Source organism: Papio anubis, chromosome 11 (genome assembly GCF_008728515.1).
Source record: "Papio anubis isolate 15944 chromosome 11, Panubis1.0, whole genome shotgun sequence".
NCBI lineage: Eukaryota > Metazoa > Chordata > Mammalia > Primates > Cercopithecidae > Papio > Papio anubis.
Window position 1 is genome coordinate 35,152,513 of NC_044986.1, and position 14,663 is coordinate 35,167,175.

A 14,663-nucleotide genomic window follows, 5' to 3' on the forward strand; every position below is an offset into this window, starting at 1 on the left:
TGGTTTTCTGTGCAGTTTGTTGTAGTTGAGATCACTCTGTATGTGCAACTTTGTTACCATGTTTTCACTTCACATTATATCAGATGCATTTCCTCATGCCATTAATTCTTTATAGACATGATTTTTAGCAGCTCCGTAATAGTCCATCATGTGAATGTAACATAATTTATTGAATCATTTCCCTGATGTTTAGACATACAGATTATTTCTAGGCTTTTGCTGTTATAAATAATTCTGCAGTATACACCTTACATACATCTGTGTCCCCATCTCTGATTATGTCCCCAGTATGGATTCCTAGAAATGGAATTACTAAGTCAGATGGGAGGAATGTTTTTAAGGTTATTAATGGATGTTGTCAAATTACTTTCCTGAAAAGTATAATCAATCCATGGCAGATTTAATTAGTAATTGCACAGTGATGCAGTTTGGAGCAGATTGCCTGTCCCTCCCGCTAAGGGTGGAGGAGCGGGCTCCTCGAGTCTCTTCCCAGCCCTGAGAGGTGGGAGAGAGCCCACTGTCCCTACGGCCTTCCCTGGGGCACTTCGCTGGCAGCATTGGGTGACGGTCCCTGCGTCAGGCAGGAGGACATTCCCAGGGGAGCTAAGGCATGTGGTTTCTCAGGCCCTGGGTTTCCATCTGACCCCTTGGTGAGCTCTGATTTGGACTTCACCCCTGGCTCAGGACATCCTACAGGGTCACTCACCTGGACCATCATCAGTTCCCAGCCTGAAGGGCACTAGGATGGATTCAGGAGACCACACCTTGTTCTCCTGTGTTAATTAATGATGTCCCTGGCTATTTTCTAATTTCACTAATTTATTTATTTTAATATTATTATTTTTTGAGACAGGGTCTCACTTTGTCACCCAGGCTAGAGTGCAGTGGCACAAACACAGCTCACTGCAGCCTCAATCTCCTGGGCTCAAGCGATCCTCTCGCCTCAGCCCCCCAAGTAGCTGGGACTACAGGTGTGTGCTACCACACCCAGCTAATTGTTGTGTGTTTTTTGTAGACATGAGGTTTTGCTGTGTTACCCAGGATGGTCTTGAACTCCTGAGCTCAAGCAATCCACCTACCTCAGCCTCCAAAGTGCTAGGATTATAGGCATAAGCCACCACACCAGCCCAGTTCACTAATGTATGGCTTATGTGTAGAGTAAAGTTACACAAAGCGTTTTTACATATATTTGGCCCCCACGCTAACTGGAGGGTAGTCCATCCATCCAATAATAATTTATTGTTGAGCCTTCTGCTCTGGGCCAAGGCAGTGCCCAGGTGCTAGGAGAGGCCCCTGGCACTCACGGGTTTCTCATCTGTGCACTTTCCTTCCTTCAGAGGTGAAAGCTGCCCGGGCAGACCAACGCTGAGAGAGTGGTGCTCCTCACTCTCCTCTTTTCCCCAGGTCTGGTCTCTGATCCAGCTGGCGCGCAGATACCTGCAGAAGGGCTACACCACACTGCTGTTCCAGGAGGGCGATTTCTACTGCTCCTACTTCCTGTGGTTCGAGAATGACATGGTAGGTGAGGCCGAGTCCCTGGGCCAGGACAGTCCGCACACACTTCCCGCTCTGTCACTCTTGGATTCATTTCTTCTGAATTGTTGTCTGTCTGTCTCATCTTCTCTTCTTGTTGCTGGTAAGCCCAGCAGGTTGGGACCCAGAGCTCAGAGGTCACAATTTCACGTGGGCATTTAACTGCTTTGTGAGCCCTCTGCCCAGCTGTCTGGCAAACTCTTGCCATTGTCCACGTGGCATCCAGGCACACATGTGAGCAGATAGGCACACGCCCCACTGTGGGAAACGTGACTCAGATCATACACTTTGTCACTGGTGCTTCCATGTCGCCAGCATCACATGCCAAGCATGGCACACGGTCATCCCTGTGGCATAGGCCCCTGAACTCAAGAGCATAGGCCCTGCTTGAAGCAGTGAGCCAGGCCACCCAAGGAGACACTGGTGGTGTGGCTCGGGGCCCTGGCCTCCTGGCCCTATACTGCTTCCTCTGGGCCTCACAGTTACTGCAGAGTAGGCTCCGGTGAGGGGAACTTACTGTCTGTGGCCACCTGCCCCTCTCCTCCTGTCTCTCCCTCCTCTCTGTCTCTTCCCTTTCTTTGCTTTCCTCTTGTTTCTTTTATTTCCATCTCGTTTGTCACCAGGAATGGTGGTTCCAGCTCTCAGGAGCGTTCCTCCTCCCTCGCAGCCCTTGGTCTCTGGGTCCCTGAACTACTGTGCCTTCCCCTGCACCCACCCTGCACTCTCTTTGTTCACTGAGGGTGACAGCCATCCCTTTCCATAGGGCAGGGTGGTTACTGGGGCCCTCCGCCGCTGTTCTCTCAGTCATCCCTCGCAGCCTTGTGCGGTGGCTGGGGCAGGGATCCCTGACCCCATTGTATGGATGGAGACACGACGATCTAGAGATCAGACGCCATGGCCAGGGCCACCGAGGTTGTTAAGTGAGGAAGCCGGAGCCCAAGCTCTCCTCCCCCAGCCTGCAGGCTCCCTGCTTTCCTCTGTGCCCCTGGAAGTGCCCAGGACTTGTGTACAACAGAAGTGCTAGAAAATTCCTGTGACCTTTACCTTCACTTCTAGGGAGGGACAGGAGTCTGTGTGCTTGGGTGGCCCCGTGGGGTGATACAGTGAGGCAGAGCTGTGAGCTGGAGAGGCCAGGTTTGAATGTCAGCCACACAGCCCAGCTGGTGCCACGGGGGCAGCCCTGCACGCTGCGGAGTCCACTCCCCCTGCATGGCAGGCCACGGTGCCCACACAAGCATCAGCTAATCGCCATGTTCGTGCCTGGCACACAGGGCACATCCAGCAGATCTTAATTCCCTTCCCACCTTATCCCACCCTGGCAATTCCCAGTTCTTTCAAAGCAGAGGCTTAGGCCTTTTGTGAATGTTCTGCTCTTCAAGACCGTGAATGACAGCCCTGCAGGTTGCCCTCCTGAGCGTGTGTGTGTGGCCTGTGCAGGTCCAGGTATTGATGGGAATGAGAGCTACCCTGCCGGCCCTTGGAACTTTGTATACTTTGTCTCTGATGTTCATAAGGCGACTGTTGTTATTCCGACTTCAAAGATGAAAAACCAAGGTCCAGGCATTTTCCCAAGCACCCAGCGCACAAGGCAGAGCCAAGCCAAGCTGCGAGCCCGGTGCGTCTGACTCGGGCCCGTGTGCTCCCCTGACACCCACTGCCTCCCTGTCCTCCCTCCTCAGGGGTACAAACTCCAGATGATCGAGGTGCCCGTCCTCTCCGATGACTCGGTGCCTATTGGCATGCTGGGAGGAGACTACTACAGGTGACGGCGCATCGGGAGCCGCTGGGGACGGACGCTCCTGTGTGGGTGATAAGTACTTGCCTCTGCCGGGAGCGGCTTCTGCTTCAGCAGTGCCCTACCCCGGACCCAGAAATCCACACTGGGAACACCTTCCCAGGTGGGCCTGTGTGCAGTGAGGGAGGATGGGTGTGGAGGGCACGTCTGTGTTCCTACCACCTTCCTGCTGGCATGGTCTCGGCAGCACGGGAAACGTCTGCACCCGGCCCAGAACATCCCCACTGCTGCCTCGTAGCCAGGATGGCACTGTTAGGTCAGTGAGGAACAGGAGCAGGTGTCAAGGCCCACGTGCAGGGGCCTAGTGAGATGACCAAGGACATGGGCATTTGCTCGCGAGGGCCCCGAGAGGCCTCTGGCACTGGAGGAGGGCAACAGCCTCGCTCCTGAATCCCATCCTCCCTTTCCTCCCCAGGAAGCTCCTGCGCTACTACAGCAAGAACCGCCCGGCCGAGGCTGTCAGGTGCTACGAGCTGCTGGCCCTGCACCTGTCTGTCATCCCCACTGACCTGCTGGTGCAGCAGGCCGGCCAGCTGGCCCGGCGCCTCTGGGAGGCCTCCCGTATCCCCCTGCTCTAGGCCAAGGTGGCTGCAGTCTGCCTTTGCACCCCGTCCTCCAGCTGCTCTTGCTTGCCACTGTTCCCCATGGCAAGAGCCTGCTGTCTGCAGTGGCCGTCCTGAGGATGGGGCAGAGTGCCCAGGGTGGCCCCAGGGTTTCTAAAACCCCACCTAGACCACCCTCCATGTGGGGTATGTGCAAGGCCCCAGATCCTTCTCTGGAGGAAGAGGGAAGCCCAGAGGTCCAGTTTGTCTTCGTAAAACAAAAGTGGCAGCAGCTCCTCTTCCAGAGCTGCCTCTGCCTTATCCTGGGAGATGGGGAGGGAGCCCACCCGGCAAGCTCTCTCCTACCCCAGGTAAAAGGTGCTCCTTTGCCTGGGTCTGAATTCCAGCCCTGCCACTTCCTCTCTGCATCTCCCAGAAAGTTTCTTCTATTTCTCACATTTAAAGCGATGGCACCGCCCTCCCAGGGTGGTGTGAGGATTACCCAATGCGGTAGGTGCTCAATAAATGTTGGTCGTTGTTATCACTGAAGCTCAACACGCTTGTGCTTCTAGACCCTTCTGTCGTGCCGATAAGCCCTTGCTAAATCGCAGCCCCTTCACGCTCGGCTGGCGTCTGCCCTGGGGCTGGGGTTCTCAAGCCCCTGGCCCTGGCCCAGAGATATGGATTCGCTTGGCGGCCGTGGACCCCAGGCTTTGATGTCTTTCAAAGCTTCTGTGGTGCGCCCTGGATTGAGAACCACCACCCAAGGGGTACAGCCCCTCTCTTCCAACCGAGAAGTTCCTGTCCCAGAATGGACCCAAGGACAAGAGATCCTGAGAGCCCTGGAACTGGGAGCATCTGCTCCTCTGAGGCCAGGAGGCTGATGCTGGGCCAGAGAGGGCGGCGTGGCAGAAATCAGCGTCTACCGCAGCACAGGAACAGATGGCCCTGTGCTGTGCATGCAGGAGCCGCGCCTTCTGTGTCTTCAGTCTTGGGCCAAAATTCACGCAGACTGGTCTCTCCCTTGCAGGGGACAGCTTTGGGGAGGCGTTGGGGGAGCTCGAACCCACACGTTGGTCTAAACCCAGAGAAGGAGGCAGTGAGGAAGTGTCCCCTCAGGTGACTGGATCTGTGTTCCTCCTTATCATCATCTGATGGAATGGCAGTGAAAAGCATGGATTGTGGAAAATACAGAAAAGCATAAAGGAAAAAACTCCAATCCTCTGAACCCACCAGTGTTCAGGACACCTGCTTTTGTCGCCTACTATTTCCCTTTAGTTTTTAGCAGTGGCTGAATGTGATATGTCTAGTTTAACCAGTCCCCTTGATCTTTCTATATAATAAATAACACAGGGGTGGACATCCTGAATCAGATCTTAGCAGATCTGGGAACACTCTGCTAAGTAATGGGCAGAGAACAAAGGGGCTCCTCATTCAAGGCAGGCCTAAGGGAGGGTCAGAAAGAACTTTAGCTGGAGGTATCTACCGATGTGACCTCCAATCCTTGGGGATTCTGGGAAAATGGGCAAAGTGCCAAAAGAAGAGAATTGGCCGGGCCTTCAAAAGAAGAAAACCCAGAGAATTACAGACAGTGAACTTGCCCCTAAGCCCTCGTTGAGGGGTGTGTTTGAGCATTTAGGAGAGGACTCCAGTGCTCCTCAGTGACAAACACAGCTGCCTTTGCGGTGTCTGAAGGCCCTGGTCGTGGTGACACTAGATGGCTGCCCTGGGTGCCTCCTGTGGGTGTAGAGGCATCACCACTCTGCACTGGCAGACTCAGCATGGAGTCAGAGCAGAGTCTGACACGAGCACTTGCCATCCCAGGCATTTCAGTTCAGTTCTGACTGAGAAGGGAGCCGCACAGGGGAGGAGAGGGCCCTTTGGAGCTCCGCTCTGCCTCCACCACTCCCTAACCCCGCAGCCTCAGTGCCCTCATCTGTAAAATGGGGAGTTTTGCCTACAGAGTTCAGCACAGTGCCAGCCTGACATGGGAACCCCAGTGGATTATCAGTTTTGTCATTATTCCCCTGCATCCTGGAGGTGACACCGCCTGGTTAATAGGCAACCCCTCCCGATGGCCCAGCACAGCCGCACAGCAGCAGGAGGCTGGCCTGTGGCCAAGAATGCACGGTGGAGGAGGGCTAGAGGGGGACTGCAGCTCCTCCTCTTCCTGCTTCCTCCCTGCTCCACCCCCTGCCTAGGGGAGCACAAAAGCAAATCTCTAGCTGACTCCCTGCCTAGCAAGGCCCAGCCTGGGGCAGAAATGGCTGCAAGTGGCCGAGGTCTCTGCAGGGCTGTGGCTGCCTCTCCCTTCCCAGCTTGGAGACGAGCTCACACAGAAGCCGGGGGAGGTCTGAAGCCTGAGTATGATGCGGTGGTGATAGGAGCAGGTAAAGTGGTAAAGCAGGCTGGGCCAGAGCTGAGGGGCGGGAAGGCAGCCCTGCTCAGAGCTTGGTAGGGAGGGGGAGGCCTTGCCAAGCCCCACTGCTCTCTCCTCGGGCATAACCCGCCAGAAGTTTATACACTAGCAGGGGCTGCAACGGAAAGCCCTTCCATCTGGCAGGCAGGCACCTGGGATTCTGGGGCTGGCTCTGCTGTGTGGCCTGGGGCAAATGCTTGCCTTCTCTGGGCTTGGATCTTCCATGGAGAATGACAAGAAGACTAGGTGAGCTCAGGGGTTTCCCTCTATCTCCTGCAAAATGACCTAGTTTCCACCACATTCTCAGCCTGTGGTTTTAAGGGTTGGAACGAGCTCTGGGCCAACAGACAAGTGAAATCCAGCACCCTCCCCCCACCTCCCCCACAGTGCCGTGAGTTCTGGTCACCACTGCCTTACCACTGAGGCCACCCATCCTCCCAAGAAACTGCAGTCATTTCATAAAGGCCAGTTAGGATAAAACAGAACTGAGTTCCAGAGTTCCTACTGCGTGTCTGCAGAGGGCAGTGGCCCCCATTGCCTTGCAGCTCTGGGACATTTGTGAATCTGCAGTGATCCTGCCATACTTTGCCAACCCCTGGGCTCAAGAGTATCAAAGTCTACTACTGGGTGCTAGGGGAAGAAGCAGGCCCAGGACCAGGTGGTTCTTCCTTAGTGCCTTCCATTCACACTTGCAGAGGGCCCCAAATGCATGATTGCTAGCTAGGGCTTACAGAGATAATGACAGGGACCGAAAGCAGACGGCACTCATTATGCAGCTTTGAAGGCATGTCTTCATTTTCCTATGTACTAGAGCAGTTGCGAGCTGGTAGATACTCAACAGTCACCTCTCCAGGGAAAAATGTGTGATTTTGTGTGTGTGTGTGTGTGTGTGTGTATATATATATACACACATACATATATACACACACACGTATATACACACACGTATGCATATATGTATACATATATGTGTATACATACATATATAGACACACACATGCTTATTTTAAATATTGAAATAAAAGATACACTGCACACAATTTTACAAATAAAAATACAATACTCTTAATTTAAATGCAGTCTAGGCAAGTGATTCTTACCAAAGGCTTTCTTTGATTTTTGCCAAACTCAGTAGCCAACCTATAGTTGCATCTGACAAATGAGGGTAGCTCCGAAGAGAATGGTGCTCCATATTTTCTGTAAAGAGTAGGACGATCGTGAAACAGCAAAGATTTATATCCCAGCCTTACTCCTTATTTTTTTAATTAATTTTTATTTAATTAATTAATTTTTTTTTTTTTTTTTTTTTTTTGAGACAGAGTCTCACTCTGTCACCCAGGCTGGAGTGCAGTGACACAATCTCAGCTTACTGCAACCTCTGCCTCCTGGGTTCAAGTGATTCTCCTGCCTCAGCCTCCTGAGTAGCTGGGATTACAGGCACCCACCACCACACCCAGCTAATTTTTGTATTTTCAGTAGAGTCCGGGTTTCACCATGTTGGCCAGGCTGGTCTCAAACTCCTGACCTTGTGATCCACCCGCCTCAGCCTCCCAAAGTGCTGGGATTACAGGCGTGAGCCACCGCTCCCAGTCTGCTTCTTTAAATGACAGGAATGATGTTACTCAAATAAGATAATTTTTTTTAATACTAGATTTCCTTCAATGTTTATGCTATTCACGCTATAACAGCTAATGCTGTTAGGTTTAATTTGCATTATTAGCATTTTCCCATCGCTTTCTTAAGCCTGACCACAGCAATAAATTCAGCCCTGCTGTGTAATATTTGCTGATGACGGTGGTGGGAATACTCCCACCATGGCCTTTTTTGTCACCAAGATGAGGTTGCTGAATGTGATTTGGGAGTGATACCCAGTGGCACATCATTGTATAGCATGTCCACCATGCAGATATGTACCTAGAGGCCAATGACGGCAAAGGCATGGGGAACAGACAAATGTAGTAAAACAAATAGGAAGTAGTGTGTTTGGAGTATTTATTACCTTTGTTTTTAATATCATTTATTTAATTGTAAGTTATATAATTTAGTTTCTAACAATGGCTATTTGACATCCGGCTCACAAACTCCCTGGGCTGGTGGGAGACAGCTCCAGCGCCTCGCTTAGCCTTAGAGGAGCCCCCGCTTTCTTCCGTGCTTGGCCACAGCTCACCCTGCTGTCTCCCAATGGGGAAGGTTGACTCTAGGTCACCAGCTGCCTTGGTGACTTGCCTACAAGTGCGAGTGAGTCTCAGTGTGTGAGCTTTTCCTTGACATGATTTCTTTAGTTGCTAAACATACCATGAAGCCTGGTTTAAAGGCATCTTGGGCCTGAGTAAGGAACAGAGTGGCATATTCTGAGACAAGGGTTACCTCTTGAGTCCCTGAAGGCACACTGGCACCTGGCCGCCACCTTGAAGATGACTCTGATTTAGTGATTTGACTAAATGTGCCTGAGAGTGACTGAGGAGCTTGTTAAAATGGACATTCCTGGCCCCGTACCTGGTGATGAGCATTCTGAGGGCAGGAGGTGACTCCCGGAGGTCAGCACATCCACCCAACCCTGCCTGATGCAGGCAGCTGCAGAGCCCACGCCCAGAGCAGCTTCTCAAGGGCCCAGGCGGCTGCTGTGGGGCCCCTGAGGCAGGTCTGGGGATTAGCAGAGCCCGCAGCTGAAGTCCTCTTCAAGGAAACAGAGGTGTCACCAGAAGCCAAGGAGGGCTCAGCCAGACCTGGGGGTGGCCACTGGGAGGGGGTCTTGTGCTTTGGATCCTTTACCTTACTCATTTGAGGTCTGCCGTGATTGAACTAGACCCAGTTGCCTGGAAAACTGAGTTTTCCAAGACTGACCATCAGCACCAATTAAAAGACAAATAGCTCCCATTTATCTCATCCTTGCTGCGCTGCAGGGTCCCTGGCACCCTCTGTTCCCCACGTGAAGAAGCTCAAGGCTCAGGGCAGCTGACAACTCTCTGAGGTCACACCCTGGCAAACAGCAGAGGCTGGGCTGAGCCCAGGACTGTCTGCCTTTAGTTTGTTGCATGTCTTTGAGACAGGTTCCATCTGCTCATGAGTCCCAACTGGCAGACTGTTTAAACTTTCTTATGAACGTTTTCAAAAGCCCATACAAATAAAGAGTATGTCAAGCAGCACTTTTTAAGATGAACTATAACCAACTAGCTTCTCACATGCTTCTCATGTGGTCAGAGTTAATTTTAGCTCATGAAACTCTTGGTTCTGTGAAACACTTGCTGAATAGACTCCTGGGAGGGGGTCTGGGAGTCGACATTTACACAGCCTCCCAGGTGATTCTGAGTTTATCAGAGCTGGAGAGGCACTTGCTACCCAGCGGCTTGGTGTGGAACATGAGATGCCAAGGCCAAAGACAGGCCTCTCAGCTCAAGGCACCCTGAAGCACAGCCAGTCACTCCAGCACATGTTGAAACTGTACATGTTTACTTCCTGTCGAACTGTTCACATTTTATTTTTGGAACACTGGGGACTGGCAAAAACAAACCCATGTGAATGAAGCCTCCTAGGGCACCGTTGTGCCGATTGTGAACCGCATGTGGGCAAAACAAGCCACACTTGACAGCAGCTACCCACATGACCAGCACTCCCCTGGATGCTGATGCTGCCATGCGAGACGGGACGTTGGCGCACCAGCATGCAGCCACCCATTGCTTCTCCTGCTTGCCAAGTCAGCCGTGCTGCTCCCCCAGATACCATCACCTGCACCTCCCAAGCATCAGCCCCTCACTCCAGCAGAGCCCCTGACCAAGCCAGGGGAGCAGGACTTTTCCAGCCAGGGCAAGGACCAGGCTTTTCTGACTCCTTGAAGATCTGGTGTTTCATGGAGTTGAGCTAGCTGCTGTTCCAACATCTGAATGCGGGAAGGGGAGGGGAGGGTCACTGGATCTTCATGGCATGGGGACAGGGAGCAGTGAGCACATTGCTTAAGGACTGTCCGTCTGCCCGCCGGCTGACTAGTGATGCTTTCCTTCCCTCTCCCCTGTCTTGTTGCAGGACACAACGGACTAGTGGCTGTGAGTACCTCCCCAATTGATCCCACTTCACTGGCCCCTGGGCGGTTGGCTCTCAGCAGCCTGGGAAGGAGTGTGAAGAAGCAGGTGGGATAAGGGCCTCGAGAGAGAAGGAAAAGGCAGCCTAGTCGGCACTCTCTGCTCTCCCGCGCTGACCGGGGGCTGGGTCGAATGCACGTCTGCAGCCAGCTGAGGACATCACAGGCTGCTTTCCTCCCTTCCCCTAATGGGGAAAGGTGGTTTCCCCATGGCCTGGGAGGGAGTCAGGGAGCTTCCAGAAACAAGCTGACAAGGCGGGGAAGCATGTAACCAACATAGCATGGGAGCAGGTGGGAAGCAGGGGATTGGGCACCCAGGGCAGGGTGGGGGCCCTTGACTCCAGATCATAGGCAGCCCTTGTGTCTAGAGCCCTGTGCTCCCAGCCAGGTCCAGGCCACGTACCACCTTGGAGTACATAGCCGCTATGTGGCCAAAGTGTGCCCTGGATACATTGAGGAGCTCAGCCTAGCAGAAGGGCCAGCGCCCCCGTCCCCAGCACAACTGACTTCAAGATCCCAAGCTGAGTTGGGTGGCCCAGAGCTATCCTTAGCCTATGCTTCTGTAACCCGAGTCTAGATACCTCCAGGAGGCCACAGAAGGTATTCAAGCCACAAAACAAACATGGAACAGCTTCTTGAAGCAGCGGCAGCTCTAGAATATCAATATGGGGGTAACTGTGGATGTGCTAACGGACTGATGTTAAACCTTAATACTTTGCCTGGTGTCTAAGTTTTACCTGAACATTTTATGTGGGGCATTTTGTAACTCAATGGATCAGTAATTTAAAACATTTATTTTATTTTATTTTATTTTAATTTTTTTTGAGATGGTGTTTTGCTTTGTCACCCAGGCTGGAGTGCGATGGCACGATCTCAGCTCACTGCAACCTCCACCTCTCGGGTTCAAGCAATTCTCCTGCCTCAGCCTCCTGAGTAGCTAGGATTTGAGGCACCCACCACTAAACCCGGCTAATTTTTGTATTTTTAGTAGAGATGGGGTTTCGCCATGTTGGCCAGGCTGATCTCGAACTCCTGACCTCAGGTGGCCCGCCTGCCTCAGCCTCTGAAAGTACTGAGATTACAGGCATGAACCACCATGCCCGGCCTAATTTTATATTAATATAGGCCTGATTTTATATTAATATAAACAAAGATTCATCTTCCAGCTCTGCCACTTTGTGAAGGTTAAGGTGAGTCACTTAGCCTCTCCAAGTCACTGTAAAATGGAACAATGGCACCTGCCCTCACAGAGCTGCTGTGAAGGTGATGGATCATTTGCTGCTAGAACCCGTCACATGCAAGTGGTGGCTGTTATTATTGGAAGTTTCCAGGCCAAGGAAGGCTGGCATCCATCCCCTTCACCCAGAGCCCACCAGGAACACACGTGTAGTTAGTCTAGTTGGGTTTCTTGCTCCTTGCAGCGAGGGGACTCACATCAGGGGAACCTCGGGTTGCCTCAGTAGGAAGGTGTTAGAAAGAACCTAGCACAGGATTTGAGCTTTGGTTGATTCAAGGGAAGGCCTAAGGAAATAGGGCTTGCCATAGATTAGATACTCTCAGGAAGGAGGGGCAGCCCTGCAACTGGGCAGCTCAAGAAATCCGATCTGTAGGGAGGAGAGATGTGTGCGGAGAGCAGTAATTGATACAGAAGTAGCAGTCACTCATTTCAGCCAAGAGGGGTGTTGGGTATTTTCTCGATGGCACTGAGACATTGCTTTTGTTTGTGCTTGCCTCATTTTATCATAGTCTTATAGAAACCTCGTTTGGGGTTGTCCATCTGTGAGATCGTTCCTGTGTAATAGGAGATGCAGCTTACCTTGCGTGCCAGGCCTCAGCCACTGAGTGACGGCTGCTGTTTCTTTCTCAGTAGGATATGTTAGGAGGATAGACGCTGGTTTCACACTGTCTCGTTTCAATTCCGAAGACCTCTGCTCATCAGCTCTGTGAGCCTGAGGCAAGCTGTTAACCTTATTGAGCCTCAGTTTTCTCATCTGTAAAACGGGAGAATCATAGTACCTGCCTCTTGGCTGGTGGGAAAAATTAAATAAGACAATGTACTCACTGTTTCTGGCACATAATAGTTGCCAAGGGAGCTTTTTGAAAAGTCTGACTTTTGCATGGCACCATTCCTGTGGTCACAGGGCCAGCATTTTAGATTGGTAGATTCATGACCAGTTTGGTTCAACAGATATTTATTGATTTTTCCACTAAGTGCTAGACAAAAATTGATAGAAATCCTTGCATCATTTGTTCTCCCAAAATAAAGCGCTGCTATGAACAGCTTCATTGACTGAGCACATTCTCTGTGCCAGGGACCACTTAAAGTCCTGTCTAGGGACCAGCTCAGTTCATCTTCACAGCAGCCTTATGAAGTGGGTAAAGCCAGGACTATATTCATCAGCCCCATTATTGCAAGTGAACAAACAGGCCAGGCGGATCAGGTACTGGGGCTGCAGCAGCAGAGAGAGAACGAGGGGCTGAACCTGGGCAGAAGAGTCAGCGTTCACAAGTTTCACCTCACTGTGCTGCGCTTGTAGGAGGAATGAGGCTTGTGCTCTGCCTGAAGGAGAGGAACATCCCAGGGCAGGGTGGCAGGAAGCAGCGTGAGACCCCGAGGCACCAGGCCTCTGAGGAGGGAAGACCACCTTCAGTTGGGAAGTGCAGGGGCGGGAGCAGGCCTGTCCGATCTTAGAGGACATCTAGGAAAGGCAAGAGTGGAAGGGGAAGCACAGGGAAGGGCATTCCCAGAGCGGGGAACAGCATGAGCAGGGTGGGGAGGCCGTGGGGTGTGGGGCATACTGGCCTATAGTGAGGACCTTAGTCTGCGGGTCAGCCCGAGGGAGCCCTGACATTTCAGAGGGATAAAGGGAGGGCCCTGTGTGCTGCCCCACTTCCCAGGCAGCGTACCTGCAGAGACTGGGGGTGAACACCGCGGTCTTCGAGAGGCGCCATGTGATCGGGGGTGCAGCTGTCACTGAGGAGATCATCCCAGGTGAGCTCTGATGTGGCATGGGGGAGTGGAGGGCAGTGACCCGGGGACAGTCTTCATCCTCTTCATCCCCGCTGACCCCCAGGTGACAGTCCTTATCCCCGCTGACCCCCGGTGACGGTCCTCATCCCCGCTGACCCCCGGTGACGGACCTCATCCCCGCTGACCCCCGGTGACGGACCTCATCCCCGCTGACCCCCCGGTGACGGACCTCATCCCCGCTGACCCCCCGTGACGGACTTCATCCCCGCTGACCCCCAGTGATGGTCTTCATCCCTGCTGACCCCCAGTGATGGTCTTCATCCCTGCTGACCCCTGGTAACCATCTTCATTGGATTCGGTTTCAGGGTTTAAGTTCTCCCGCGCGTCCTACCTGCTCAGCCTGCTGAGGCCGCAGATTTACACTGATCTGGAGCTGAAGGTAGGGCCTCCCCGGCCTGATTGCAGGGAGGGAGGAGGCAGTTCCATCTTCCCAACCTGGGCAGAGGCTCCCTGTTCCACGCCCGAGGTGATGCCCGCCCCTGAGGGCTCCCTCTTCTACCCAAGTCTTGTGTATCCCACGTGGTCTCCCTGCTGCGTTCCCATGGATGAGTTTTGTCTTGTCCATATAGTGTCTTGAAAAGTGGGAAATTTCATCCAAGAATCAGACTTCTTTTGAAGAATGAGCTTTGTCACCATCAGGCCCCGTGGGACACCTATCTGAAGCCTTGGGCGCCTGAGTTTACAGCTGCCTTGGGACACGAGCCCCATTTCTGCCCTCATGAACTTGAGAGCTGATTCCCTCTCTTGGCAGCTGGAGCAGGAAGTGGGGCCTGGGGACTTTTCTGGCTCCCAGGCTGTTTGGAAGGTTCCTGGGAGTCTCATCTGGTGCTGTTTGCCTCTCAGTCCACTGACCTTTGTCGACAACCTTGCCCAACCCTGCCGCCAACCCTTTCACCTTCCTTCACCCCCACTGTCTTATAAACTGCGTCACCACATTCCTGAGGCTGATTGGCTTCTACCTGCTTGGTACCACTGTCACTCACCACTCAGAGAAAAGGGGTCTTAGTGCCATCTGCACAAGCAGCTGCCACTCATGTTGGTGCCATCTTTTTTTTTTTTTTTTTTTTTTTGAGACCAGGTCTCACTCTGTCGCCTAGGCTGGAGTGCAGTGGCATGATCTTGGCTCACTGCAAGCTCTGCCTCCCGGGTTCACGCCATTCTCCTGCCTCAGCCTCCCGAGTAGCTGGGACTACAGGTGCCCACCACCACGCCTGGATAATTTTTTGTATTTTTAGTAGAGACGGGGTTTCACCATGTTAGCCAGGATG

The 14,663-nt window shown here is 52.7% G+C and overlaps 2 protein-coding genes across 24 annotated transcripts in view; both read left to right on the top strand.

The window, feature by feature from the left end:
- HPS1 (HPS1 biogenesis of lysosomal organelles complex 3 subunit 1) overlaps window positions 1–5,098 on the top strand; it is a 31,151-nt gene extending 26,053 nt beyond the window's left edge. For 9 of the 12 annotated variants that reach the window (XM_009215114.4, XM_017944179.3, XM_009215117.3 and 6 more), the window contains 3 exons: window positions 1,405–1,518; window positions 3,213–3,295; window positions 3,744–5,098. In XM_009215114.4, the coding sequence (XP_009213378.1) occupies window positions 1,405–1,518; window positions 3,213–3,295; window positions 3,744–3,906 (360 nt within the window). In that variant the 3' untranslated portion in view covers window positions 3,907–5,098. Of the gene's footprint in view, window positions 1–1,337; window positions 1,519–3,212; window positions 3,337–3,743 lie in introns of those variants that run through there. The other 3 variants (XM_021943569.2, XM_021943568.2, XR_002524397.2) reach the window with 3 other exon arrangements.
- Window positions 5,099–5,243: 145 nt separating this feature from the next.
- PYROXD2 (pyridine nucleotide-disulphide oxidoreductase domain 2) overlaps window positions 5,244–14,663 on the top strand; it is a 36,889-nt gene continuing 27,469 nt past the window's right edge. For 10 of the 12 annotated variants that reach the window (XR_001891496.3, XR_001891495.3, XR_001891494.3 and 7 more), the window contains exons 1-4: window positions 5,244–6,260; window positions 10,310–10,329; window positions 13,263–13,356; window positions 13,701–13,774. Coding sequence is in view for 3 of the 12 variants with exons in the window: in XM_017944180.2 (XP_017799669.2) it covers window positions 5,945–6,260; window positions 10,310–10,329; window positions 13,263–13,356; window positions 13,701–13,774 (504 nt within the window). In the remaining 9 variants the exon portion in view is untranslated. Of the gene's footprint in view, window positions 6,261–6,282; window positions 6,536–10,309; window positions 10,330–13,262; window positions 13,357–13,700; window positions 13,775–14,663 lie in introns of those variants that run through there. The other 2 variants (XM_017944181.3, XM_031652599.1) reach the window with 2 other exon arrangements.